Source organism: Phyllostomus discolor, chromosome 3 (assembly GCF_004126475.2).
Source record: "Phyllostomus discolor isolate MPI-MPIP mPhyDis1 chromosome 3, mPhyDis1.pri.v3, whole genome shotgun sequence".
Classification (NCBI taxonomy): Eukaryota; Metazoa; Chordata; class Mammalia; order Chiroptera; family Phyllostomidae; genus Phyllostomus; species Phyllostomus discolor.
The window spans coordinates 34,520,930-34,547,924 of record NC_040905.2 but is presented as its reverse complement, the minus strand read 5'-3'; the positions used below and the strand labels follow the sequence as shown (position 1 = coordinate 34,547,924).

Sequence of the window (26,995 nt, the reverse complement as noted above, 5' to 3'; positions counted from 1 at the left end):
TTCTATATTCCAACTGGAAGCTGAAAATGACATCCCCTCAGGTGGTTTTAAATCACACTGCTTTTAAAATTAAAAACCAACAGTCATTCGGCCAGCGGGGCCTCCGAGGGGGGTTGAGGGAGTATTGTTCCAGGTCCTCTGTGGGCTCAGGGCTGGCCGCCAGGTCCTCCGAGGCTTCGAGGAGACGAGGGGTGTGGCCAGCTTTCTGACTTGGAGTGGGGGCCTGTACAGGCCCCTCACTGGCCCTCCTGCATCCCTTCAGGGAGGAGGGTCTGTCGTGGGCATGTGTAACAGACTACCACAGGGGCGCTGCTGGTCTCCACACACCTTAGATGCCCCTTGTGAAGGTTATTGGCTCTGGGGACGCTGGAGAGGGTGCCCGAATGGTGTGAACACTCAGCATCACCCGGTGACCCTACAATGGGGGCATCGTCGGCCCCGTTCCCAGGGCCTGGCCAGCCCCAGTGCCCTTGAATTGAACACACGAATGTGTTAGCATCTCTCAGTGGAGATGTTCCAGGGGTTTGTTCTACTTTCCAGGGGTTCCAGTTTCATACCAAAATGTATTAAATTTTACAAATAGGAAAAACTCAAATGTGTAAAGCAGCCAAGAAAAATCCCAGCAGCACTGCTGCCATCTTGATGTGGGGACTCCAGGCTTCCTGTCCTGGAGACCCGGCTGTGCTGGGGTTGCTGGATAGATAAGTGTTGAAATCGTCACGTAGTTCCTTGTGCAAAAGTGTCATAACCAAACATTACACAGTAATGTATGCCGCCGAGGATGAGCAGATGTCGCTCCTGCACGTGCTGACTGCAGGACAGTCCCCAGGGGGCGGGCCAGGCATCCACCCAGCAGCGAAGGAAGCCTGCTGTGGGAACGCTGGAGGAGCAGAAGGAATCTGTCTCATCAGGAAAAGCTACGTGACTGTGAGAACCGAGAATGCAGAAGTCACTGCGCCCCGACTGCCCGGCCAGAAGGGCTGTGTTCACAAAGCCGAGAGTTCCTGGGGGAGTGACCAAGGAAGCCCTTTAGGCACAGAGCTCGTGCTGTGGGCACATGGTCGTCCGTCACGACCCTCTGCCTGGCCCAATGCTGTGGGGGCCACGAGACCGTGTCCCGGTGCCAGAGGCTCCCCTCACTGGGTACTCTGACCCCACGCCTGGTGTTGAGGTCAGTTTTCTGTGGTGACCTGGAGCGTTATCAAGGTGTGCAGGATGCCTTTGCTTTTCCAGGAGGGCCATGATGTGATAAAAGTGAGAAAGTCACACAAAATGACAGTGTGCCATCACCTGGGGCACCAGACTTGCCTCTGTGAAGCACCTGTTGTATAGCTGGAGCTCCTGGGCTGTTCGGGCCGTTCAGGCCAGGTGTGGGGCCCCCCGATGGGGCTGTCAGTTCACCTTCCTCCCGCTGACACACCCACAAAGACTGGACCTGCTGGCCGGGAGATTGGGAGGGGGCCGGTCCCTTCCTCTCTGGACCAGTCCCGCTGTGCCCAGCCAGGCCAGGGTTGTCAGTCTTGGAAAGATTCTGCTGTTCGCAGGAGTTCACACATCTGTCCAGGTGTCCACTGGAATGCCCAGTTTTAACCAAAAGCATCTCAACGCCGACCCCACAGCCCCTGTCCCCCCCCCCCCCCCCCCCCCGGGTGCAGGGCTCCCACTGCCTGAGCCCCTGAGGCTGACGTCATGCTGTGCTGCAGGCCGGCCAGGCTGCAAAGCTCAGAGGCACTGTGGGAGCTTTGTGACTGTCACCACTGAGTGAAATAACAAACCTGTTTCTCCATCACCTTTCCTGTCAAGGATTCTGCACGTGTACGTTTTAGAGGAAATTCTAAACACTTTCCTGAATCCATTTCCACTGTGCAGTTAGCAGAGTCAAGCTATAAAACTTGGATCTTAATCTGTGCTTCCTGACTCAGAAGTGAACAAATTAATTTCATTACAGCTTCTATAAAAAGTCACCTTTGGGAAGGACGTGGGCTGGAAAGTTTCAGCCTCATAACAATGGCCTGAAAATTTCCAGTAATGTTTACTTTAGTGGTGACTTTCATGAATTTTTAGAAGGCAGTGGGATTATTTTATTTTATTTATTTGGTTTTGCATAGAGCAAAGGGCTGGGGCTTCTGAGTTATAAACCCTCTGCTGGTACCCAAGAGCGGAGTTTTCCACTCATAAATCTGACCATTCTCGCAAGGGGTGTTGTGGGGGAAGGCGGGCAGAGGAAAAGCATGAAGGACCCCCGAGGTGGGGCTGGAGCGGAGCTGGGTTCCTTCCAGGACCTTCTACCCCAGCACATGCAGGTCCAGGGAGCCCCTCACTTAGGCTGAATGGTCCGTCAGGCCTGAGGGCCCACTCATCTCAGAGACTCACTGGGTGTAAGGGACAGTTCCTGGTGCAGAGGAGCAGCATGCACAGAGGACAGAGGACCGATGCCCATGCAGGCCTGGCTCATGGACAGTGTCCCCCAGTGAGTCACACAGATGGGAGCGCCGATGGGGGTAACAGATGTGTACCTTTGACACCCTGGAGAGAGGCGCCAGGGAGAAGGGACCAGTCTCAGTAAACACGACTGAGACAGGAAGATCACAAAACCTGGAGATGCTTTACGTGGTGCCCCCTACCCCATTCTTCACGTACCCTGTGCCTGAAACTGGGCCTCCTGTCTCTTTGAGTATTCGTGCTCCGCCTCTGGCACCAAGTTCCACACATTTCGGTCTCGGAGCTCTACGTGGTTGGCCTTCGTTCCCACGGCACCTGGGCTGAATGGTCACCCCCACCAGGGATGGGCAGATGCAGAAGTCCTCGAATCACGAGCGTGTGTCCTGGGACCTCCACACAGGTGCCACGTTCATTGGGTGTCAGAAGTGAAGTGCTCTTTGACACCATCAATGATCTTATAACCCAGAAGAGGACGGAAGAGGATACAATTATTAAGCTAAATTCTACCAGTTTGTGGCCTTCACTGAAAAGTCATCCTTCCCTTGTGAGCCCTGTTATGGACTGAATATTTATTTGTGTCCTCATCGATGGACATACTGAAGCCCTGACCCCCTGGGTGGCTCTCTTTGGAGATGGGGTCTCTACGGAGGTAGTTGGGGTTCAATGAAGTCACAAGGGTGAGGCCCCAGTCTGATAGGACTGGTGTCCTTACAAGAAGAGATGCCAGAACTCCCTGCATCCCTGTCTCCCGTGGGGCTGAGGAGAGGCCATGTGAGGACACAGCGAGAAGGCGGCGTCTGCCAGTCAGGGGAAGAGCGGTCCCTGGAAACTGAGTCTGTCGGCACCCCGGTCTTGGACGTCCAGCCTCCAAAACGTGTTTAAGCCACCCCTGTGTGGCATCTTGTTACAGCAGCCAGAGCAGACTGAGATAGCCCCGTGGTGCTGCTGGGGGTGGGGGGCAGCCTCTTCTCTCTTGAACATTCGATGAGCCCATGCCCACAGGACAGACGTGGGTTGTTTCTGACGGAGCCCCTCCGGAACACAGCTGACCCTGAGGCCTTTCCAGCAAAGACACACTGGCTTGGAACGCTTCAGGTCCAAGAGCCAGTCCTGCACCGCCGTCATGGTGACCATTGTGTGGCCACCTGCCTCTAACCCCAGAGCCTGGGGAGGTCCCCACACAGTTGTGCGGAAAGGTCTCTCTTGATTATGTTACACATCGGTTTTATTTTTCCTACCATCTCTTAATCATTTCCAGAAGATAAACCTGACCAAGAGGAGGAGCTGGCCCCTGGCTTATTCCTTCGTTCCCCACCTCCAGGACACAGGAAGGAGCCAGAACACAGATCAACAGCTTTGACTTTCTCTCGCTGCCCCAGCAAACCCAGCAGAACTTCGGGGGCTGGCTCTCCCTCTGTGCCTGGAAGAACAGGGATAGTCCCAGGACTTCTCTGGTCCCTTCTGGTTAATTTGGGGTCTTCCAGTCACTGCCCCCCAAGCAGGCTGAGCAGCAGGAGGGGAGAGGGGAGAACTGGGATGGATCCCATGCAACTGGCTCCTCGGTGACCTGGCACATGCTGCTTGGCCGGAGTCTGGGGGCTCTTGGGTGCTTCCATGGTTTCTTAAGAGACTATACGCCAGGGGTCTGTCTGCTGCGGCCAAATCAGATGACCCATTCTCTTCGGCTGCCCCATTGCACTTCCTTCTTTAGCCCCTGGTGACAGATCGTGCCTCCAGCCTCTTCTCCAGCCTGCAGGCACTTCCTGGGAGGACTCGAGGTATCCCAGGACCGTGTTTTGGGTGTGCGGCCCCACCTGCTCTTCAGGAAATGTGCGCCTTTGACCCACCCAGTTGGCTCGTGGTACTTGCCACACTCAGTCCTACTGCCTGCCAGGCGCAGCCTCTGCCCCTTGGATTTCCCGAGTTAGAGAGACACCATAGTGCCCCACTAGCCTCAGGAGGCAGATGGCAGGTCCTCACAGGGGTCTTCATGAAGCCCCTCTCACTGGGCACAAGGTGAAGAGAAAAGTGCTGCACCCCTCTCCTGGTGACGGTGGGGACATGGGACTCCCAGCCCAGCCCCTGCAAGGAAACCCTTCTCCCAGCCCGAATGTGTCTCATCCCCGACACTGGCTTCGCAGCCCTGCCTCAGTCACCTGGAATCTCACTGTGGGACTTGGTGTAGTTGGCACCTGTTGCCTTCGGGCCTCAGCCAAAATTCAGACTAAAAAGGTTCCACATTAACAACCTGCTATAATGCAAGAAACCAGAGGAGCCGCCCTGGCATTCAGTGTCTGGTGGGGAAATGTGCTCCAAACACAGTCTCTCCTGGCAGCAAGCTGGACAAGTGACCAGTCCATCCTCCTGCTGACAGAAGCCAAAAATACAAGATAAAAATATCTGAAGCCTTTTAAAATATATTGACGAGCCAGCAGAAAATTAAGGAATACTCAGAGACCAAGTCTAAGTGAAGCCAAGAGCCCAAGGAGAACTCCATTAAGGGAAATTTTGAAGAAAGGGAATCCCAGGGGGCGGACCTGAGATGCAAGGAGAAGGAAGACGGGAAGCGGTGACTGTGGTGCGTCAGGCCCTGATGGTGTAGAGCAATGGCACTGCTGCGCGGTGGGAACAAAGGGAGATCAATTCCAGCCAAAAGAGCGTGTGCATTTGGAGGAGACTTGTGTTAAATAGTTCAATGGCTCTTGCATTAATTACCTTTGGAGGTTGATGAGCTAATTTATAGTGATATTTCCAGGATAATCATCAAGACGAGAGAAAGCGGATTTAACTTTCAAACTAGTAGAGAAAAAAAAGTGGAATAAGAAAGGTAATCAACCAAAAGAAAAAAGACAAGAAAGGAGAAAAAAAAGAAACATGAAAAGGGTAGAACAAATAGAAAGCACTAAATTCTAAACAAGTTAATACGTACAGGAAATGTAGATGGAACAAGCGTGCCAGCTGGTGGCCCAGGGTTTTGAGAGGAGACAGCTGTTTGCAGAGGGCGCAGGGCAGGGCAGTGAGAGGGTCGAGAGATGCTACCTGGGAGAAATCTGATGACACCATACTAATGTCATAAAATCATTTTTTGGGTAACAAATGTTACTGGAAATCATAAGACAGTGTCCTCATCTAATGATTAGAACATTCATTTCATTAAGCAGATATAATAATTTTAAATTTGTATGCTTCTAATAACATAACTTCGAAAACAAAATAAACACGGACTGACATATAAGGAAAAATAATACATACACTCATCATCAGAGAGAAAGATGTGAAGTAATTCTCTCAGTTTTTAATAGAGCAAATAAGTAAAAATCAGTAAAGATTACAGACTATTTGAACAATGCAAAAAAAGGCTTAATCTAATGGACATACATAAAACACTTTAGTCTAAAACTACAGAATTCACGTATTTTCAAGTCCACATAAAACTTGCAAATAGATTGAAAACAGATTGGTCAATAAAGCAAGTCTCAATAAATTTTGAAAGACAAAATCATGGAGAATGCATGTTGAGGACTTAATGCAATTAAGCTAGAAATCAAAAATGAAAAGATGACTTGAAAACCCTCATATTGGGAAATAAACACTCTTATAAATAACTCATAGTTCAAAGAAGAAAATGTGGTGGAATTTAGAATATACTTACAAATTAAAATGCGTGGGGGGTGCCCAACACAATACTTACAAATAAATAACCTTAAGTGTTTATATAAAAGAAGAAAGGCTGAAAATTAATGGCCTATGCCAGGGGTATCCAACGTTTTGGTGTCTCTGGGCCATACTGGAAGAAGAAGAATTGTCTTGGGCCACATAGTAAATACACCATGACATGTAACCACAAAAAAAAAAACCTCATAATGTTTTGAGTAAATCCAAGATTTTGTGTTGGGCCACATTCATAGCCATCCTGGGCTACATGCAGCCTGCGGACTGTGGGTTGGACACTCCTAGCTAAGCATTCAGCTTAATGGTTTTGATAAAGAAAAGCAAAATAAACAAAAAGAGATTCCTTTAAAATCACAAAATTTGCAAAGATCTGGTGAGACTGATGACAGAGAAAAGAAAAACAGTGTCAGGAATGTCCAAGGGACACAGTGATAGATGATGTAGATGTTTCACAGGTAATTCGAGGCTACTGTGAACACATGTATGCCGCTACATATGAAAACCCATGTGAGAAATGTCCTAGAAATGCATCTTATTAAAATTGACTCAAGAGGAAATAGAAAACCTGAATAGTCATATAACAATTAAAGAAGCTGAATCAGTTACAAATCTTCCCCCAGACAAAATCTAGGGCTAGATAGGTTTAAAGCAATTTCTATCAAATACTGAAGGAAACATAATTTCACTTTCTACTGAATCCTGAGGTGTTGAGTTGGAATTGGAGGTATTAGTGTGAAATCATGAATTTTGATATGTATCAATATAGACACAAATATATGAGGTCTGTCTGGGAAAAGTCCAGCCATTGTTAATATAACAAGAAGAATTTGTGTGGCGTCGATGTAACCTTGCAGCCAAGGAGAGTGGACTGGAATGTGCATGGGTGAACAATGACGACTTCAATGTACTAGTCAGTGGGGGTGGTAGAAGCTATTGAGTAAGTACGTGTACTGTGTGGCCATCGCATTAATAGTGAGCTAGTATAGCAAAGAATCTGCATCAGATTTTGCGTTAAGCTTGAACATTCTTCCGTGGAAACTATTCAGATGATTCAAAAGGCTTTCAGAGATGATGTAATGAGTGCAGCACAAATAAACACTTCAAAGATAGTCAACAATCTGTTGAAAGTGACCCAGGTTCTGGAAGGCCTACAACAAGCAGAACGCCTGAGAACGTTGAACGTGTGCAAGCTGCAATCAATAAAGATCAGTGACTGACAGTGTGAGAACTAGAAGCTGATCTGGGGATTCCAAGAAGTACTGTATCTGAGATTTTGACACAGGATCTTGGCATGAAACATTTCGTGGCAAAATTTGTTCTGCAGCTTCTGCTACCAGAGCAGAAGGAACATCGTACTGCAATTGCCAATGACTTGATTCAAACTGCTACCAAACAATCAGACGTCCTCAAGGGGGTCATAGCAGGAGGTGAGCCGTGGGTCTACAGCTATGGCCTGGAAATGAAGGCCCAGTCATATCTTGTATCTTCTTCAATAAATCTCTCTATTTTTCACATTGCATGTCTGGATACTTGATGGACAGGCTGCGTATATGCATAAATGTGTGTGTTCTAGCTCTGCCCACTGATGGCGTCAGGGAGAGGGTTACACCAGAGTGTCAGTGAGCATAACTCACATTCAGATCTTGGTGTCTAGACACCATTAAAAGGAATGAGGGCTTTTTCTTTTCTTTTTTCTTTTTTTTTTTTTTTTAGCCTCTTTCCAGTGTCAGAGCAGGGACAGTACAAGAGAAGCTTAGATCCTTTGGGCCAGAAAACAAGGCTGTGCTCAGACAGGGAGGAGGACGTCACAGGACCCAGAGCCACCCGAAGGGGCTGCACTGGCCATGCCTGGGACAGTTTCAACATTAACAAGAGTAAGGGCAGTGCTAGATTATAACCCAGTGAAGAACATAGGATTTCATAAGCTCACACTGATGTGAATAAATGAATAATAAGGGAAAGCTCCTCCTTACAGTAAGCTGGCAACTAATAGACAGGAGACAGAATTCCAGACAGATGGCTGTAAGTAGAAGAGGTGAATTATAAACTCACTAGTTGGTAACCATTCAAGACAAGGAACATCAAAGATGCTAAAATTACTGTATCGAACTGACGTGAGAAGTGGGCTTTTTGTAGTCTTGAATGATCTCCCAACAAAATACAAATGAATTACAAAGGGAAAAAACTTACGAGTGAAGAAACCCAGCAAACACTCTCCTAAGTAAACAAATTTGACCTCACCAATCATGGAATAAGCTGATATCATGCATGAGAAGAACACGCGGTCACTTCTGTCATATTCTGGCTGAAGATGAATAACTTTGGCCTAATCAAGAAGAAACACCAGACAAACCCAAGTGGAGGAGCAGCCTGCAAAACAACTTGCTATAATGATTAAAGTCAAGGTCATGAAAGTCCAGGATGGACCAGGAGCACTCTGGACGGAGGGGAACGGAGTGATGGGGCAGTGGGACCAGACCCCAGGCTACAAAGATGTTCGTGGGACAGCAGGCAGAACTGGAGTCGAGTCTCTGGGCAAAGGACGTTTGGGGTGCTTTGCACTATTCTCATAACTTGCCTGTAAGTCCAACATTGTCTCTAAACACATGCAAACAGAGGAAGGAACAAAGAAAACCGTACAACCAAAAATTTGCTCTGAGCATATGAAAGGTGGGGCCCCTGGAGGGACTGTGGGGACAGCGAGTTCCTCGGGAGGGAGGGCAGGAGGATGTCGAGGGCAGGGGTGTGGGGCAGCTCTGGACAGAGCAGCTGTGTTTGGGGAGCACAGCGCGCTTGTCGGTGTTTGTGAGGTGAGTCACATTTGGCCCTTTTAGAAGTGCTTGGTATTTTCCGGCACTTAGTCCTTTTGTCAACAGAAATGTGAGAAGAGCCTGCACTTTCCTCACAGCCACCATTGCCACCCACCATTTCACAAATGCGGTCTGAGCAGGGGTGGCGGGTCAGGTGGGAGCAGGGGAGTGGGTGGCTGTGGCCATGAGGACTGGGGTGAAGCCCCAGCAGGGTAGGGTGCCATGGAGCAAAGATGGGCCCCCACCTCAGATGGGGGCGCTCTCCTGGCCAAGCAGCTGCCTGTGGTTCCCGTACAGCCCCGCCCCCGCCAGTCCCTCAGGGCCTCCAGGTCTTTCCATCAGTTAGGTCTGCATCTGTTGACGGTGAGTTACACGTGACAGATAGGACCCGACCTGTGATTGATTTGTCAGGAAATCGAGGGTGATGGTGGGTGACAGGCCCACTTCAAGTCGGAGTCATTTGCAAATCCGGGGAACTGGCGGCCGGACCTCCAGTTTTTACTGTACAAACTTACTATAAATTTACTATAAGTTCGGGACTTGTGCAGGAATCAGAGGCTGCCTGACAGCTGAGCTGAGCACTCCTCTAAGGTCCGGGACGCTGGCCCAGCCCATAAGGTGCACCGCTCTGGGACTGCTGTCAGCTGGGACCGCCCCTGAGAGCTCTCTGTGGGGCTGTCCCTCCGGGGAATGTCCTGCCTCGACTCCGGCCAGGGTTCCCTGACCGTCGCCGTGTGAGATACTGGGTCCTGCACTGTGGCCCCTGCTCCTCGCCTTCACAGCTGCACACCACACGATTACTGATTAAATAAATACTGGACTTTTTAAAAGCACCAGGGCACCCTTTTTTTGTTTTGTTTTGCAAAACTTTTCTTGAACCCTTGGCTTGACACTGGTGCACTTTTCATCCTATGTGTTGAAACTTAACAAAAGCACCCAAAGAGTTGGCTTCTTCCAGGTGCCTTACACCATGAACAGAATATGGACCCACGATGAGTATACACTACATTCCTTTTCTCTTTTTCTTTCCCAAGAGCTGTTTTCAGTGGCACTTTGCCCTGTGGCATGGGAATTATAGACAAGAAGGGTGCATTTTTGCTGCAGAACCTGTGACCAAGTTTCCACAGAGCCTTCTGTGGGCTCCAGGGAGGAGTGACCTCAGAAAATGGTTAGAAATGTGTCCTCTTGACCAGAGAAAACCAGACTCGTCGGCTGCTGCCTCCCCATCTCCACTGGCTCAGAAGAAAAGCATTTCTGGTGGTTCTTTGAGCCATGTTGCAGTGTGAGGTGCCTAAAGCTTGCCTGGTGCATTTTAGAAAATATGGAAGTTCTTTCTATAGAAAATGAACAACTGGATGCATATACATTATGGAGCGTGCTCTCATTCTCTAAATATGTGAAACGCACATGTTTATTTACAGTCCTGATGAGTTTTCTTGTCTAAGGGAACCTAGGGCTTTGAACAGCAGTTTGAATCCCTTCTCCCCACAAGCTGTACTAGTAAGGAGGGTGGACAAGCATTTGGAAGGACATATCCCCATGCCAAGTCCCACATGCTGGGACCCTCTCTCCACACGGCTGTGTCACGCTCTGGAAAAGCGCATCCCTCCATGTGTGGAAAGCATCCTCACAAAGGAATCATTTTCTCCCGCTCATTGTTTTAACCTGAAACAGGACATTCACACACTCAGAGTGTCCACACAGGCCTTGCTGGTGACTCCCACTCCTGCGGTCCCTCGCTGCCTGTTTTTTTACCCATTGGGCCCACCTGGCTGGCTAGCACGCAGCTACCCTCACAGAACAGCACTGCCTGGGGAGAGCAGGGCTGCCGGGCAGGGCAGCGGGGGCAATGGGGACGTGGCCAGGAAGGGGGAGGCCTGCAGGCTTGCCCCTCCCCTTGCCCCCCTGCCCCTTCCCGGGGGGGGGGGGGTCTCCTCCAGGCCACTTTGCAAACCTGGGGCAGGTCGTAGAGCCTGCAGGTGAAATGCACTGTGGGCAGTGCCCTTTGATCAAGGCAGGTGAGGTCCCCACAGATCCACAGAGGGAGCTCTTGGGTAAGAGGACTGAGAGCCCGGGAGAGACCCATCCTTGGCAGGACAGGGCTAGCACGCCCTCATGTCCTCACTCTGCCAGGAACAGAAAGATGCACCTGGGATGCCCAGGAGCTCCCTCACGCCTCCAACTGGCAGCCTGGACAGAGCTCTGCTCCTTCTCACCTGGTGCCACATGTATTCTGGGAGGGACAGGGCCTCTTTGGGACCCCCATCACCCCAGCCCCTCCCCAGACACTTGCTCTGGCTGGTGTGCTGGACTCGCCTGCCCTGCGGAGATAAAGTGCACGTGTTTCTCGCCTGTTTATAGACGTGTGCACAGTCCTTCCAGGACCTCCAGGCGCCCTCTGTCTCCTTTCACACTGTTTGAGTGTAAGGTTGCCTGTGTATATTTCCTGGCACCCAGGGCGCTCCTGACTTATTTGTGGGGACTCCACCTCCCTGGGGTGGTTGGGTGAGAGGTATGCTTGTCTGAGTCTGAGCCCGGGAACCTTTGGGCAGTATGACCCAGTGCTTCTGCTCACCTTCCCTGTGCAGAGCTGGGCAGGTGTTGGGCACTAAGGACTGTTACCTGCCAGCTGCTTAGAATGATGCAAAGCGTTAATTGTCTGCATCCCAGGTACAGGCAACACATCTATGCAGAAGGTAACCGAGGCCAGGAGCTTCTGCTATGAATACAGCTTGTAGCCTTCAAGAAACACTAAGCGCTGACCGGGTGGTGCAGTTGGTGTGTAGACACAGTAGGGATGGGGAGCAGAGGTGGGGGGGGCAGGGAACAGCCCCTCTCTCCTCCCACCCTCCCACAGAGTACCTGCCCTTTCTCCCTACCCCGGAGAATGAGTCTCTCCCTCTCCTGCAGTGCCCACTCTCTCCTCCATCTCCTGGAGCTCCTGCCCTCTGTCTCTGCCCTGGAGCACCCACCCATCCACCCTCCCTGCCAGGCCCTGGTCATTTACTCCCCTTGGTCCGTCTGCAGTGTACTGCATGAGACTCACACACATGCTTGTCGGGCAGGTGCACGAAGCGAGTGGGTGTTGTGAGAGGTGAGCTGGGGCTTTCAGGTCTTTTGTCAACTCCTGGACTCACGTTGCCTCTTTGCCCCTGGAGAGGAATCACCATAGTCACCAAGAGGGGAAGTGCACTCCCATTACACTGCCCCCGTCCCAGATCCCAGTTTCTTGGCTGTACAAAGGAGACGGGCCACCTTCAGTGCACCTGGCAAGTGACCCTTGTGTACAGGCTGCCAGGGACCTTGCCCCACTCAGCGTGTGGCCACGTGGTCACCATCTGTATACTTTGGTAACTACCCATCTTAGTCAAACCGGGCTGCTGTAACAAACTGCCACGGATGGGGCGGCTTATAAATAGACACTTCTGCCTCACGTTGTGGAGGCTGGACGTGTGAGCCCAGGGTGCCCACGTGGTTGGGTTCTGGTGAGAACCTCTTCTGGCACCAGACGCTGCCTTCTCTCTGCCCTCACAAGGCCAGGAAGGTGGGGAACTAATCACACTCACGGGGCTCTACCCTCATGACGCAATCATCCCCCAAAGCCCCACCTCCACATACAATTTGGGGGGTAGGTTTCAACCCATGAATTGGGGGCACATATTTAGTCAGTGGCATTGCCTCACTGTGGGTGGTGTTGAGTTAGCAGCACCAAGCTGTGGAAGCAGAACAGAAAGGTATTTATGGGGTACCCGCTGCCCAGGCCGCATAAGGCATGTCGGGTGTGTGGCCTTGTTGGACCCCATCTCACTGGGGACCCCAGGACCTGGCTCTAAACTGTGCACATCCCTCTGCTGAGTGTGACTCCTGGGGGGCCAGGCTGGAAGTTAGCTTCCAATGAGAACGGGACAAAATGGGGGCTGAGGCCATGCCAGCTGCCTGTAGAGGGACCTGAGGCCGTGTGGAGGTGGGCTCTGAGCTGTGAGGGCCTGGGGCAGAGGCTGAGCCCTAGGGCCCCTCAAGCTGCTGGACCGGGGCTGGAGGAGGGAACACCCAGACAACACTCGCTGTGGGTACTGCCCCAAGCATGGAGTTCAGGTCCCAGGGCAGAGCCCTTAGGACTCGACTTGATGACGAAATAGTGCCAGGTTTAACTGGGCATGTGTTCTGTTCAAAGCAGGGGCCGGCCTGTGGATACAGGCCCGTGCACTCAAGGAACTGCAGCTGGTCAGAATCGGGTTTCCAGTCCAGCCTCCTGTGGCTCTCTGTCACCCTGGTGACAGGTGTCCTGTACCCCAATCCCTAGACGGCCCCATGAATTCCACATTTAGTGCACCCCACATCCTGGGATCATCCGTCCTGGACCCACCTGACCTAAACTTGCTCTCCTGTTGTGGATTCACTTGTCCCAGACCCACCTGTTTTTCCACCAAAGAGTTGGCTTCATTGAACTGGGAGCAAAGTGGTTGCCACCTTCTGGGCATCACAGCACTGTCCAGAGGCAGAGATGGGGGAATCTCCTGGCTTCCACCAGGAGCACTTGGCACCTATCACTGGCCAGACTCAGGCACATGACCCCTAAATAGCTGCCAGTGGAGGACTGGGCCCCCGCGGCACAGTTCAGGGTTATACATTGCCCTGAGTTTCCTCTGTGCAAAGGAGATGGAGGTCTCTTAGCAAGCAGGGTAGGGGGTGCGGGGTGAGGGCCGGCAGAGTGCAGTCAGCCTCAGTCTGAGCCTCAAAGGGAAGCCCCTACCCCACCCTGCATGGGCACATACTCTGTGTGTAGCACTTTCACAGGGGCGTCCCCTGTCTCCATGATAATTCTTCAGCTTCTCTCTGTTCCAAGTGAAACTTTTCAGGGATGCAAGAAATCAATGAAATGAGAGAAAGGCTGGTTCCAGTTAACTCTGCAGCCAGTTGGGGGACAGCGTGGATGGGGCAGTGAGAATCTCAAGTGTGGCTGCAGTTCCAGGGTTGTGGCACTCAGTGGGGAGGTCATAGGGGGCCAGACCTCTGTCACAGGCAAGCAGCTGCATAAGCCTGTGACCCTGTCCTTTCTGAGAGCAGACAGCCCTGGTCCCTACTGCCTGGCCCTGAGCTCCGTCTGACAGGAAGCTGGATGCCCCAGGATCTGCCCAGGGGAAGATCTGCTTCCATGGGACTGCCCCACCTCACACTGCCCCCTGGAGGCCAGGCACTGGGCACCTGGCATGGACAGGCCTCTCAGTCACTGGTTGGCCGGGGGTCTCAGGGCACTTCTCATCCCAAGAACATTGCCTCCACCACCTTCTCTACAAGCTGGGCCTTGGGGGTAGGAGTGCACTGTGGCTCTCTCCACATTTGCACCAACTCCCCAAAAAGACACCTCACACCTGCTCCTTTTCAGCCTTTCTCCTTGACCTTGGGCAGCCAGGTGCAGGTGGAAGGGGACCTGGAACCAACCTTGATGGTGGGCTTGCCCTCCTCCACAGGAGTAGGAGGCTGGGTATGGAGAGGAGGGACCCCCCAGGGTATGCCCAGCAGTGTGGGCACCCCTGCCCACAGCCCCACCTTCACTCAGCTCTCCCCTCAGGGAGGCTGGTTCCCCTCCCAGGTCAGACCCTCAGGTCTGAGTCCCAGGGAGAAGAGTGACTCAGGAGAGAGCCTCTGAGATGCAGTATCAGACCCAGGGTGCAGGCAGTGCTGACGCCGGGCGCTGCTGGGAGGGGACCTGGGGGGACCTGCAGTGGGGGAGCCGCGCTGCTCCCCACAGCCTCCCTGGTGTGTCAGCATCTTCACTCACTGGTAACAGGGATGACCTGATCCTCAGCACTTGGGCTGCTCCCCCCCCCCCCGCCCCCGCTGTGATCCTCCCCCATTGGAGTTTGCTGCCCTGCTTCAACATCCTGAGAGCCCCTGAACGGGGGACCTGGGAAGTGAGGGGGCAGGCCATGTTGGCTCAGGGATTTCTGGAAAGCGGGCCACCACCTCCCCCCTCCCTCTGCCCCGCCCCACCCCTGTGAATCGCACTCGGTTTCTTTCTGTCTCGCCGCAGGCCTGGGGGTGGGGGTGGCGGTCCTGCTCGCACGCGAGGCCCTGGCCGGGGTCCAGGCGGCTGTCACTGCGCGCTGAGGCCCCATCGCGTGACAGGACCCGAGGAGGCCGCTGGGTGTGGCCCGGAATGTGGCTGCAGAGGAGGGAAGTGGGGGTGCCCGCGGCGCAGGGGGGGACCCCGCGATGCTGAGGGGGCGGTGTCCGGGTGCAGAGATGTGTGGAGCGGGGAAGTGGGGGTGTGTGTGTCCGCAGCACAGCTGTGGCGAGGGGAGGGGACATGCGGGAGGGGGACACGCGATGCTGGGGGTGGTATCTGGGTGCAGAGATGTGGGATGGGATGCGATGGGGGAAGGTGTCCAGGTACAGAGAGGTACAGGGGATGGGGTAGAAGTTAGGAAGTGGGGGAGACACCCCACTTTTGGCGCCACACGTGGGCTGCAGCCCCCGTGCACCTGGGAGTGAACTGTGCGCACTGCAGTAGGGGTCGAGGTCGGGTCTGGCGAGGGGGTGGCAAGGGGTCGGCCTCCGTATCCGCAGTGACGTCACCACCCGGATTCCCACCCTCCTCGCTACTGTAGGAGTCAGCATCCCCCACCCACTGGGCCTACAGGGGTGAGAGAGAAGAAAGGCAGGGTCAGGACAGCCCCAAACCTCCCCTTCCCCTCAGCTGATGGGAAGTGCTGGGGAAGGCTGGGGCAGGGAGCTGACTTGAGCTGGGGTGAGGTGGGGGTGGGGGTTGGGGCGGCCCTTGCAATGGAGGTTGCTGAACGGGAGGTCTTGGTGGTTGGTTCTGTGGCAGGCGACCTGGATGTACTGATGTGGGGGGGCTGCCCTCACCACCCGCCCCCCACCAGGTCCATCCCCAAGCCCTAACGTGGTGGGACTGTCTGGGCAGCTGGGAAGCCTGTCCTGGCACACGGGCTGTCTGGAGGAGTGGGGGGAGGGGTGACAAGGGTAGACCTCCTTGTCTCATCCCCACACCAGCTTCTCCTTGATCATTCTCAGCATCTGAGAACACACTGACTAAACTCTCTGCCAGAAGCTCACCAGGCACAGCCTTTAGTAGTGTTCTGAGACCAGAAGGTCCCTCTGGGGGAAGGGCCTGATCCTGGATCTGTCTTCCTCCAGGAAGCAGAGCTGTAGCAGCTTAGTGTGTTCAGAGCTCTCAGACTTGGGAACTCCCGCGTGGAGTAAGCCCAGTGCAGTACAACGGGGGTATGAAAAATAATCGCCTTCAACGTCGCAGGGCTCCGAGTGTCTGCCTGGAAAACCAGCTGTTGTGGAGGGGCTCGATTGCTGTGAGGTTTCCATTTTGAGAAGGTGGCTGGCAGCACACACAGCCTCCGCCTATTTGTCAGGGACCCCTAGGGACTGTCCCCCCAGGTGCCACTGCTTTTGTCCCCAGAAATACACCTGTCTTTGGGAGGAAATGGGTTCCTTTCTTATTCTGTTCAGCACAGTGACTAGCAGTGTAGTGCGCTTTCGCTGTGGGAGAGGAGGGTGATGGCACAAAGGCTTCTGAGAGGGTGGGAGAGAGAGGCCAGCAGGGACCAAAGGCCACAGTGTGGCCAAGATGTGGCCACCGTCTGTGGGGCTCTCCCAAGGGCCACCTCCCTGCGTTGAGTTCTCTGTCCGGAGGACACCCTACCGGCCAGCTCCTGGGGTCTTAAATGAAGGGGCCCAGCGTGGGATGGGGGACTGCTGGTCCAGGGGTGTGGCCTGGTGCATGTCCACTCTGTAGGGAGGGGGGCCGGACACAGTGTCTCAAGCTGGAGTGCATGTTCAGGTCCTGCTGTGGGTTTGGGGGCCTGGAGCCCCTGGGAGCAGATGCTGCCCACCTCTCACTGACAGGGGTGGGGGCGTCTGTGGGGAGCTGCAGGCAGAGCCTTGCGGTTTCCCTCACAGTCAGTGGATGACAAGCATCGCAGACCAGCGCATCCTGGAGCAAAAGTTCAGCACAACCCACTGGTTTTGAAAGAGAAAATGCTGCAGATTTAAGTGCCTGTATTTACATTTTATTCCCAGACCAGAGCAAGTGCTCAGCTCCACCTCCTGGACGAGCCCCTGGCCCTCAGTGCACTGTCATCACCTGTAGCCTCAGTTTGCAAACCTCAGAAATGAGAAGCTGTGAGGCGCTTCCCCACCCATCCTCCACAGAGACAAAGCCTGGGCTCCTGACTGGGTCCCTCTAGGTGCCGTCGCCTTTGTCCCCGGGGGTCCTCCCATAAAACCCGGGGGCCACTGAGGATGTTGAGCATAGAGTTGAGGGTCCCTAACCAGCTCCAGGGAGCTGGGAAATGGACAACGTCTGTCTATCTGTCTGAGCTCCTCTCCACAAAATGGAGATGAGTATGGGCATGGGGTAGGCATAGGGAGCTGCCAGAGTCACAGGGAAGGGTGACAATGCAAGACGGGGCACTTCTGGAACTGGAACAGTCAGTGCAATAATGGACAACTGTGGGGTGTGGCCTGCTCCACACCAGGGCCCCTGAAGCCAGTGAGGCTCTGAGGAATATATATGAGGGGGCAGAGAGCAGTTTCTGGGGAGCAGAGTCGGGCAGGGTCCTCAGGGTCAGGCCCAGGTATGATGTCCTGATCTCCCAAATGGCTTCCCCAGGTCAGAGGTCCTGGTTCCACTTGCCCCGCCCCCTTCCCGGGGAGGTGGAGCTGCCCAGTGTGTCCTGGTGACCACAGGTCAGCATGGGACCTCAATGTTGTCAGAAGAAGGTGGCAGTGAAGAACAATGGGGTGAAGAACAGAGAAATGTAACTTCACAAAGGCTTGCAACCAGGCCTGGGCCAGGAAGATGCTAACGTCCTCTGTTCCTCTCTGACAGCCGTGCAGGAGAAGTGCCCACTGCGACCGGCAGTCAGTGCCCCCTCACCCGGAGCCAGTGGTCCTCACGGAGGCTCAGCCGTGCTGGAGGGAAGGTTGCTGCTGGAGGTGAGCCCCCTTGACCTTTGATCATGTGCAGGGTCACGGTGTGCAGGCCGCTCCCCCAGGACCCTGAGGTTGTCGCCATTTACAATGAACTTGAGTTAAGGCTCTGAGAACTATTTGTGGTTGGAGTCCTGTGACCTTTTGGGAGAAGCTCGAAATTGGGGTCTCAGGTGCTCCGGGTGAGGTGCCGGGCAGAGAGAAACAGCCACGACCACGCTTCAAATCTGAACACCGTATTCAGTCTGCATTCTCTGGTTTTACCTGTCTGTGGCCGAACCTAATAAACTTATTAAGCAGGGTATTTTTTCTTTCACATTAAAGACAGCAAATTGTGCATTAAGCTTCTTGGTGTCTGGCAGGCATGGCTGGCTGGTCCATTTATTGGCATTACACGGTGGCTGTGAAGGGTCAGGTCGGCATTTTCACCTGAGTGGACACCCCTGGCCCTGTTCTGTTAGTCTGGGGTGCTTCCCTGACCCTGTCACATCGGCCTTTACATACAGGATGGGGGAGCTGTGGTCAGTTTCATAAGGAGATATAATGGTGAGGAGTTTTCTGGGATCTATCAAGTCACTCTCTTGCAGAGTGAGGCTGTTGCTGCCTCACCAGGGGCCGAAGTCACTGAGCGCCCCAGGCCCTGGTTGCCCTTTCTCAGAGGGACTGGGAAGATGCAGCCATCTCTCGGCACGTGGGAGGGTGTGGGGGACACAGGGAGAGAGGCCCGTGGTAGGTAGCGCCATAACCAGCAGCCAGGGTGCCCCTGAAGCCCCAAGGTGCTTCCGTGGGAGAGGCTGGGCCCACATGTCCCCCAGAGGGTTCACCTCGGACCCCTATGTCCAGAGCAGAACTGGTTCTTACCACCTTCCCAGCCCTGTTTGGTGGGTGGTTCTATCCCCCCAGGTGAAGCTTCCTCGTCTGTCTTCCCCACTTGGTCCATCTATTAGACTGATGTGTTGAAGGGCAGAAATGGTGGGCTGTGGGTGCCATTTCAGCTGGGTCAAGTCCCCATTTTCTGAACAGTAGCAGCAGCTTTGCTCCAGATGGTTCTTCTGCACCCCAGCCTGCTCTGCAGCAACCAGAAGGACAGGCAAACCCTGAAAGGAAACCCCAGTCCTTCACCTCGCACCTGACACCCAGCCATGCTACTGGAATTGCCTCTGTGGTCCCTGTGTTTCACCTTCATGGGCCAGAGCAGGGCTGGGCTGTCTGAGGTGGAGACCCTAGGGGAGGCCCTGCCCCCAGGCCCACTCAGCCCCTTGCCCCTCCTCCTCGGACTCCAGCTCTTCAACCCAACTTCACTCAGTGCTTTTCTGGGCCTTCTCGGCAGCATCCCTGATCAGTCTTGTAAGTTCTTAGCTGTTTGGCTGTTTAACCAGCGTGGGCTGCAGTGGGGTGGCGTGTCCTCTGATTGCCCCAGGCATTGAGATCAGTCACCCCATGTCCTTGCAGCCCCTTTGGGTGATTAAGGGGAGCTCACCTGATTCCTTTTGTATCTGATTCAGCCGAGCCCTTCAGAGATTGGCACCCTCTCCCCTCGTTCACTTTCCACTTTTTATTAGAAATTTCAAATGCTCTCTGATAACTAGCAGTATTGAGCATCTTTTCATGTGTCTCTGGATACTCTGTGTGTCCTCCTTGGAGAAGTGTCTGTTCAAGTCCTTTGCCCATTTTTTAATTGGGTTGCTTGTTTTCTTAGAGTGCAGTCATGTAAGTTCTTTATATATTTTGGAGATTAAACCCTTGTCAGAGGTATCATTGGCAAATATGTTTTCCCATACAGTTGGTTCTCTTTTTATTTTAATACTGCTTTCTTTAGCCATGCAGAAGCTTTTTATTTTGATGAGATCCCATTTGTTTATTCTTTCTTTTATGTCCCTTGCTCTAGGGGACATATCAGTGAAAATATTGCTGCATGAAATATCTGAGATTTTCCTGCCTATGTTCTCCTCTAGGACTCTAATGGTGTCACGGCTTATATTTAAATATTTTATCCACCTTGAATTTATTCTTGTGTGTGGTGTAAGTTGGTGCTCGAGTTTTACAATGAGATACCACTTCACACCAGTCAGAATGGCCATCATAAACAAAGCAGCAAACAACAAGTGTTGGAGAGGTTGTGGAGAAAAAAGGGACCCCAGTGCACTGTTGGTGGGATTGCAGACTGGTACAACCACTATGGAAAATAGTATGGAATTTTCTAAGAAAACTAAAATTTGTTCTGCCTTTTGACCCAGCAATTCCGTGTTAGGATTATATCCTAAGAACCCTGAAACACCAGTCCAAAAGAACCTATGTACCCCAATGTTCATAGAAGCACAATTTACAATAGCCAAGAGCTGGAAGCAACCTAGGTGCCCATCAGTGAATGAATGTATCAAAAAACTATGGTACATTTACACAATGGAATTCTATGCAGCAGAAAGAAAGAAGGAGCTCCTACCCTTTGCAACAGCATGGATGGAGCTGGAAAGCATTATGCTAAGTGAAATAAGCCAGGCGGTGAAAGACAAATACCATATGATGTCACCTTTAACAGGAACCTAAACAACAAAACAAAGAAGCAAGCAAAATATAACAAAGACACTGAAATAGAGAACAGGCTGACAGTGACCAGAGGGGAGAGGGGAGGGAATTTCAGGGGAAAAGGGGAGGGGTTTATAGGAACAAGTATAAAGGACACATGGACAAAAACTAGAGGGAGGTGAAAATGGGAGGGAGGTGGGGAGGGCTGGGAGGGTGGGCTGGGGTGGGAGTAAAAGACAGAAAACTGTACTTGAACAACAATTAAAATAAAATTTAAAAAAAGAAATTTCAAATGCTCACAAAGAAGGGAGGGTAGAGTAGTGGTGGTCAGCTTTGGCTAAGTTGCTCTGCCTCGTCCCCCCAGTCCTCATCTCTCCCCAGATCCCTGCTCTGCTTCATCTCCTCAGACTCTTCCCTGGTCCGAGATTTCTTGGTCTCTGGATTCCCCCTCCTTCGTGCTGCATCGTCTCATTATGTGGACACTGTGTCCAGCCCTCCATCTTCCCATCTGCCCAGCTGCGAGCTCCGCTATTTCTGAGAACCTGGGTGGGTAGCTAAGTACAGTGGGGCACAGTAAGGATGATGATGGACGGACAGACAGACAGTCAACATCCAGAGTGATTTGAGGGAAGTGGGAGAGAGGGAGAGGTTTGCAGTATAGGATCTGGGGGTGCTGGTGCCAGATGGAGCTTGGTGGCTCTGTGTTCTCACCTGCCAGCTATGTACCCCCCATAACCCGGCCCAGCTTCGTGAGCCCCTAACCTCCCTGATCGACATAGGGACCCCACGCTCCCCGTGGCCTACCAAGGTCTGTGCCCCGATGAAAGATTTGGGTCTGCTCTTAGGAGGATCTATGAGCTTATGAATCATTTCCTTTTAAAAAAGAAAATGTGTGAGAAAGTGTTTACATCACTGCTGTCTGGTCTGCTGGGTTTGTGGGTGTTTGGGGGACTCCTGTCTTGGAACGAGCGCAGGTTTCATTTCAGTTTTGTCTGGAGCGGAGCGTGGGACCGGCAGCAGGGTGAGGGTGGACGTGTCATGCGTTCAGTGCAGGAAATCCTTCCATACTTCACTATTTGTCAGGTTTTTAGGAAGCAAATTCTTAAATATTATTTTTCCTTAAATTTTTGTTGTCAGTAAAATTGGAGCTGGAAATGTGGCAGTTTGAATTTTATTCTTGGCAAATCTAATGGGCATTACTCTTTTATTATTCATGTTCCAAGTTAAGATAATAAAATCTTAATCATGAAATCTTTTAAAAACTTTTGTTCTGAGGTGTAAATACAGGAGCTTATGCACAAAGCACCCCATCTCCTGGTTGGAGTTCAGGAGATAGTGTCACACATGTTCACAAGTGTCCTTGCCACTAGCCCTCTTCCTGCTCCTCTGCTGGGGTTGCCGAGAGCAACACCCCGGAGGCTGTGCTGCACCCCGCCAACCCCGTGGTTCTGCTCTAGGGGCCTGAGTCTTCCCTGGGGCTTCCTGGTTCAGGCAGAAGCCCAGGCGCTGATGACCAGGCCTGATTCTTGGGTCCCCACAGCTCCTTCAGGGCAGACCCAGCCCCATTTTCTGCCACCAACTTTCCTTCCGTTACCATTTAGCCCGTTTACCCTTTTCTACCTGCCCCACCCCCTTTCCCTCCGGTAATCACTGTACCGTTGTTTGTGTCTGTGAGTTTTTTCTTTTGCTTAATACTTCCACCTGTTTCACTCAGCCCCCCCAGCCTTCCTCCTCTCTGACAGCTGTCGGTCTGTTCTCTGTATCTGTGAGTCTGTTTCTATTTTGTTTGTTTGTTCATTTTGTTTATTAGATCCCACATGTAAGTGAAATCATATGATATTTATCTTTCTCCGACTGGCTTATTTTACTTAGCATGATATCCTCTAGGTCCATCCATGTTGTCATGAAAGCTAAGATTTCCTTTTTTATGGCCAAGTAGTGTAAATTCCATTGTGTAAGGTACTGGAGCTTTTTTATCCACACTCATCTACTGATGGACACTTGGGCTGCTTCTAAACCTTGGCTATTGTAAATAGCACTGTAGTGCACATGGGGGTGCTTATATTCTTTCAAATCAGTGTTTCTGGTTGCTTCAGATATATTTCCAGGTCATAAGTCAGTTCCATTTTTAATGTTTGTTTTTTTTTAGGTTAAGGCCATATTGCTTTCCACAGTGGCTGCACCAAAATACATTCCCACGCACAGTGCATGAGGGTTCCCTTTTCTCCACATCCTCGCCAGCACTTGTTGCTTGTTGATTTGTTTCTGGTGGCCATTCTAACAGGTGTGAGGTAGCATCTCATTGTGGTTTTAATTTGCATTTCTCTGATGATTAGTGACATTAAGCATCTTTTCACATGTGTGGAATCTTCAAGGTTTTCTATATACAGTATCATGTCACCTGCAAGTAATGACAGTTTTACTTCTTTCTTTCCAATTTAGATGACTTTTATTTCTTCTTCTTGTCTGATTGCTATAGCCAGAACTTCCAGTACTATGTTGAATTAGAGTGGTGAATGTGGACATCCATATCTTGCTCCCGATCTTAAGGGAAACTCTTTTAGTTTTTGCCCATTGAGTATGATGTTGGCTGTGGATTTGTCATATATGGGCTTTTTCTGTGCCTATTGATATGATCGTGTGAATTTTATCCTTCATTTGATTTATGTGGTTATTGCACTTATTGATTTGTGGGTACTGTACCAAGCTTGCAACCATGGAATAAATCCCACTTGATCATGGTGTATGATTTTTTAATGTACTGGTGGGTCCAAATTACTAATATTTGTTGAAGATTTTAGCATCTGAGTTCATCAGGGCTGTTGGCATATACCAGCCCATCTCACAGTGGGGGGACATTTGGGTTGCTTCCAGGATTTGGTGTTTCAGAATAAACTGTGATAAATATTCACACACAAGTTTTTCTCTGAACATAGGTTTTTTTGTTTTGTTTGTATAGCATGTGTGTATGTAATTGCCAGGTCATAAAGTGAGTTTTTAACTTAATGAGGAATTGCCATACTGTTTTCCAAAGTGGCTGTGCCATGTCGCATCCCCGCTGGCAGTGATGGGCGTTCTGGTTGCTCCAAGTTAGCGCTCTTGTCTGTTCTCATCTCTGTCTTGACAGGTGTTTACTGGAACCTCAGTGAGGGTTTAATTTACATTTCCTTTAGGATTAATAATATTAGGCTACTGATGAGAATTAGGATACTTGTCTGTTTGCCTTCCATATGACCTCTTTGTAGACTGTTTGCCTGTTTTAAAATATCAGATTGTTTGCTTTCTTACTATTGAAGCTAAGAGATTTCTTTATATATTCTGGACACATATCCTTTGTCATATGTATAATTTGGAAGTATTTTCTCCCAGGCTGTGGCTTGTATTTTCATTCTCTTGGCAAGATCTTGCAGAGAGCAGAAGTATTTGATTTTGATGAAGTGCAATTTGTCAATTTATTTTTTAATAGAGGATGATTTTGGTGTCATATTTAAAAACTGTTTACCTAACCTAAGGTTACAAAGATTTAAACAAATATTTCCTTCCAGACTTTTATAGTTTTACATTTTATATTTAGGTCTCTGGTTCATTTTTAGTTAACTTTGGTAAAAGGTGTGAGGTAGTGGTCAAGATCTAGATCTATTTTTTTTTGCGTAGGAAGGTCCAGTCACCTCAGAATAACTTACTTGACAGGCTGTCTTCTCAAAGATGTGAATTGCCTTCACAGCTTCATAAAAATCATTTGGCCATATTTTTGTGAATCTCTTTGGGACTCTACTATTTTCCATCTATTGTGGGTTGGATCTTTCACAAGTAATTACTCTGCTGTATTAATTACTATTGCTTTATAAGTCCTGAAGTTGGTGTGGATCTTTCTATTTTTTGTTCTCTTTCAAAATTGTTTTGGCTGCTGTAGTTTCTCTTTCTTTCCTTATAAATTTTAGAATTAGCTTGTTGATATCTACAAAAAAATCTTGCTGCAATTATGACCGAGGCTGTGTTAAATCTGTAGGTAAGTCTGGGGAGAACTGATGCCCCGAAAGTGCTGACTGTGCCAGTGCATGGTACACCAACATGGTGCATCTCATTTAGATCTCCCGCATATACTGTCTTCAGTAGTTTTTAGTGTACAAATCCTGTGTACAGTGCTGGACTTATATGCGTGTATTTTATATTTCAATTTTTATTATAAGTGGAATTACTATTTCATTCCAATTTTCACTACTCACATATAGAAAGACCATTTGTTTTTCTAGGTTGACTTTGTATCTATGAGCTTGCTGAATTCATTACTATTTCTTAGGGATTTTTTTTGCAAAGTCTGTGGGAATTTTTACATAGATCATCATGTTGTCTGAGAATAGAGACAGTTTTATATCTACATTTTCAATTGGTTTGGTTTATTTCCTCGCCTTATTGCACTTCTAGGAATGCCAGTACAAGGTAGAGTAGCAGAAGAGAGAACACCTTTGCCTCGTTCCAGGTCTCAGGGAGAAGTCTTTAGTCTTTCAACCTTAAATGGACTAGCTTAGGTTTGTTTTTGTTGTTTCATTTTTTTGTACATGCCTTATATCAGATTAAGAAATTTCCCTCTAGTTCTTGTTTTCTGAGATTTTCTATAATGGATGGGTGTTAACTTTTGTCATATACTTTTCTGAATCTATTGAGATTTCTGCATCTATGGTTTTTCTTCTGTTAATGTTGTAAATTCCCTTGACTGATTTTCAAATGTTGAGCCCAGCTTGTATGCTCAGTTTAGATCTTAGTTATATATTGCTGGGTTAAATTCGCTAGTATTTTGTGGGAGTACTTGTGTTTATATTCATAAGAAGCATTTTTTAGGTTTCTTTCTTGTAATGTCTTTGTCTGGTTTTGATATAATAATGCAGGCTTCATAAAATTAGTTGAGAGTATTCCCTTCACTTCTTTTTTCTGGAAGAGACTGTGTAGAATTGGTATTATTCCTCCTGAAATATTTGATAGAATTCACTAGTGAAAACAACTGGTCTGGGAGTTTTCTTTGTTAGAATATTTGTAACTATGAATTTAATTTCTTTAATAGATATGGGACTATTCAGGCTATCTATTTTAGTGTGAATTTTAGTAGTTTGGATCTTTCAGAGAATTGATCTATTTCATCTACTTTATTGAATTTGTGTATATAGAGTTGTTCACAATTTTCCCATATGTAGGTAAGTGTGATGCCTTTTAATGTCCTTTTCATATAGTTTCTGTAATGATGTCTCCTTTTTTATTCCATTGGTAATTTGTGTCTTCTTTCATTTCTTCATAGTCAGTTGGACTAGAGGTTTACTGGTTTTATTGATTTTTTCCAGAGACACAGTTATTGGTTTCATTGACAGTTGCTATGGACTGACTATTTATATCCCCCCCTCAAATCCCCAGGATCATATGTGGAGATCTAATCCCCAACGTGATGGTGTTTGGACATGGGGCCTTTGAAAGATGATTAGGTAATGAGGGTGGGGCGCTCATGAATGAGATTAGTACTTTTATAAAAGAGACCCCAAAGAGGTCCTTCCACTTTCTGCCATGTGATATATGGCCATTAATGAACCAGGAAGTGGGCCCTCACTAGACATTGTCATGGGGTGAGTTATTCTATATACGTCAATTACATCCAGTTGGTTCAAGTCTTTTATATCCTTGTAGGTTTTCTATCCAGCCTCAACCTTAAAGATAAGTGTTAATGTTTTCCAGTATGGTTGTAAATTTTTAAATTTCTTCTTTCAGTTCTATCAGTTTTTGCTTTATGTAGTTTGGAGTTGTTTTGAGGTGTGCATACTCATTTTGGATTGTTTTCTTCATGAATTGACCCTTCAGGTGTTATCATTACATACAATGCCTCTCTTTTCTTGGTAATTTTTCTTGTTCTGAAGTCTACTTTGCCTGGTGCCAATATAATCACTCTGGTTGTCTTTTTATTAATGTTTGCCTGGCATATTTTACTCCATCTTTTAACTTTTTATCCATTTATGTTATATTTAAAGTGTATTTCTTTTTACTTTTTAAAAATGCATCCCATTATCGCCCTGACTGGTGTGGCTCAGTTGGTTGGACATCATCCTGCAAAGTGAAAGGCCGCTGTTCGAGTCCCAATTAGGGTATATGCCTGGGCTGCAGGTTTGGTCCCGGTTGGGGTGCATGCAAGAGGCAGCCAATTGATGTTTCTCTCCTACATTGATATTTCTCTTCCTCCCTTCCCCTCTCTCCAAAAATAAATAAAATCTTTTAAAAATTAAGAAAAGATAAATACATTTCATTATGTATTTAGATGTTTAAGCTCTCACACTAGATTTTCACAAGTTGGTGAACTCTGACAGATTATTTCTCCCCCAGAACTATAACCACACATTGCCAGACAGTATAAATACATGGTTGGACTCACGTTAATACACATCACCATTTTACCAATTACATAATAAAACAAATTATAAAGTGTCCAAATAGTAAGTTACACAGCTCAAAAGGCACATAAAATATTAAATGTCTGCTCAATTCATTAGCAGAAACCCGCTTTTTTTTTTTTTTTTTGCAAGAGAGGGTGAGAAGGGAAA

General features: G+C 49.6%; 1 protein-coding gene across 1 annotated transcript in view; it reads left to right on the top strand.

The window, feature by feature from the left end:
- AHRR (aryl-hydrocarbon receptor repressor) overlaps positions 1–26,995 on the top strand; it is an 81,870-nt gene that overhangs the window by 20,979 nt on the left and 33,896 nt on the right. The window contains exon 4 of the mRNA XM_028523185.2: positions 17,794–17,900. Coding sequence (XP_028378986.1) covers positions 17,794–17,900 — 107 coding nt within the window. The remainder of the gene's footprint in view (positions 1–17,793; positions 17,901–26,995) is intronic.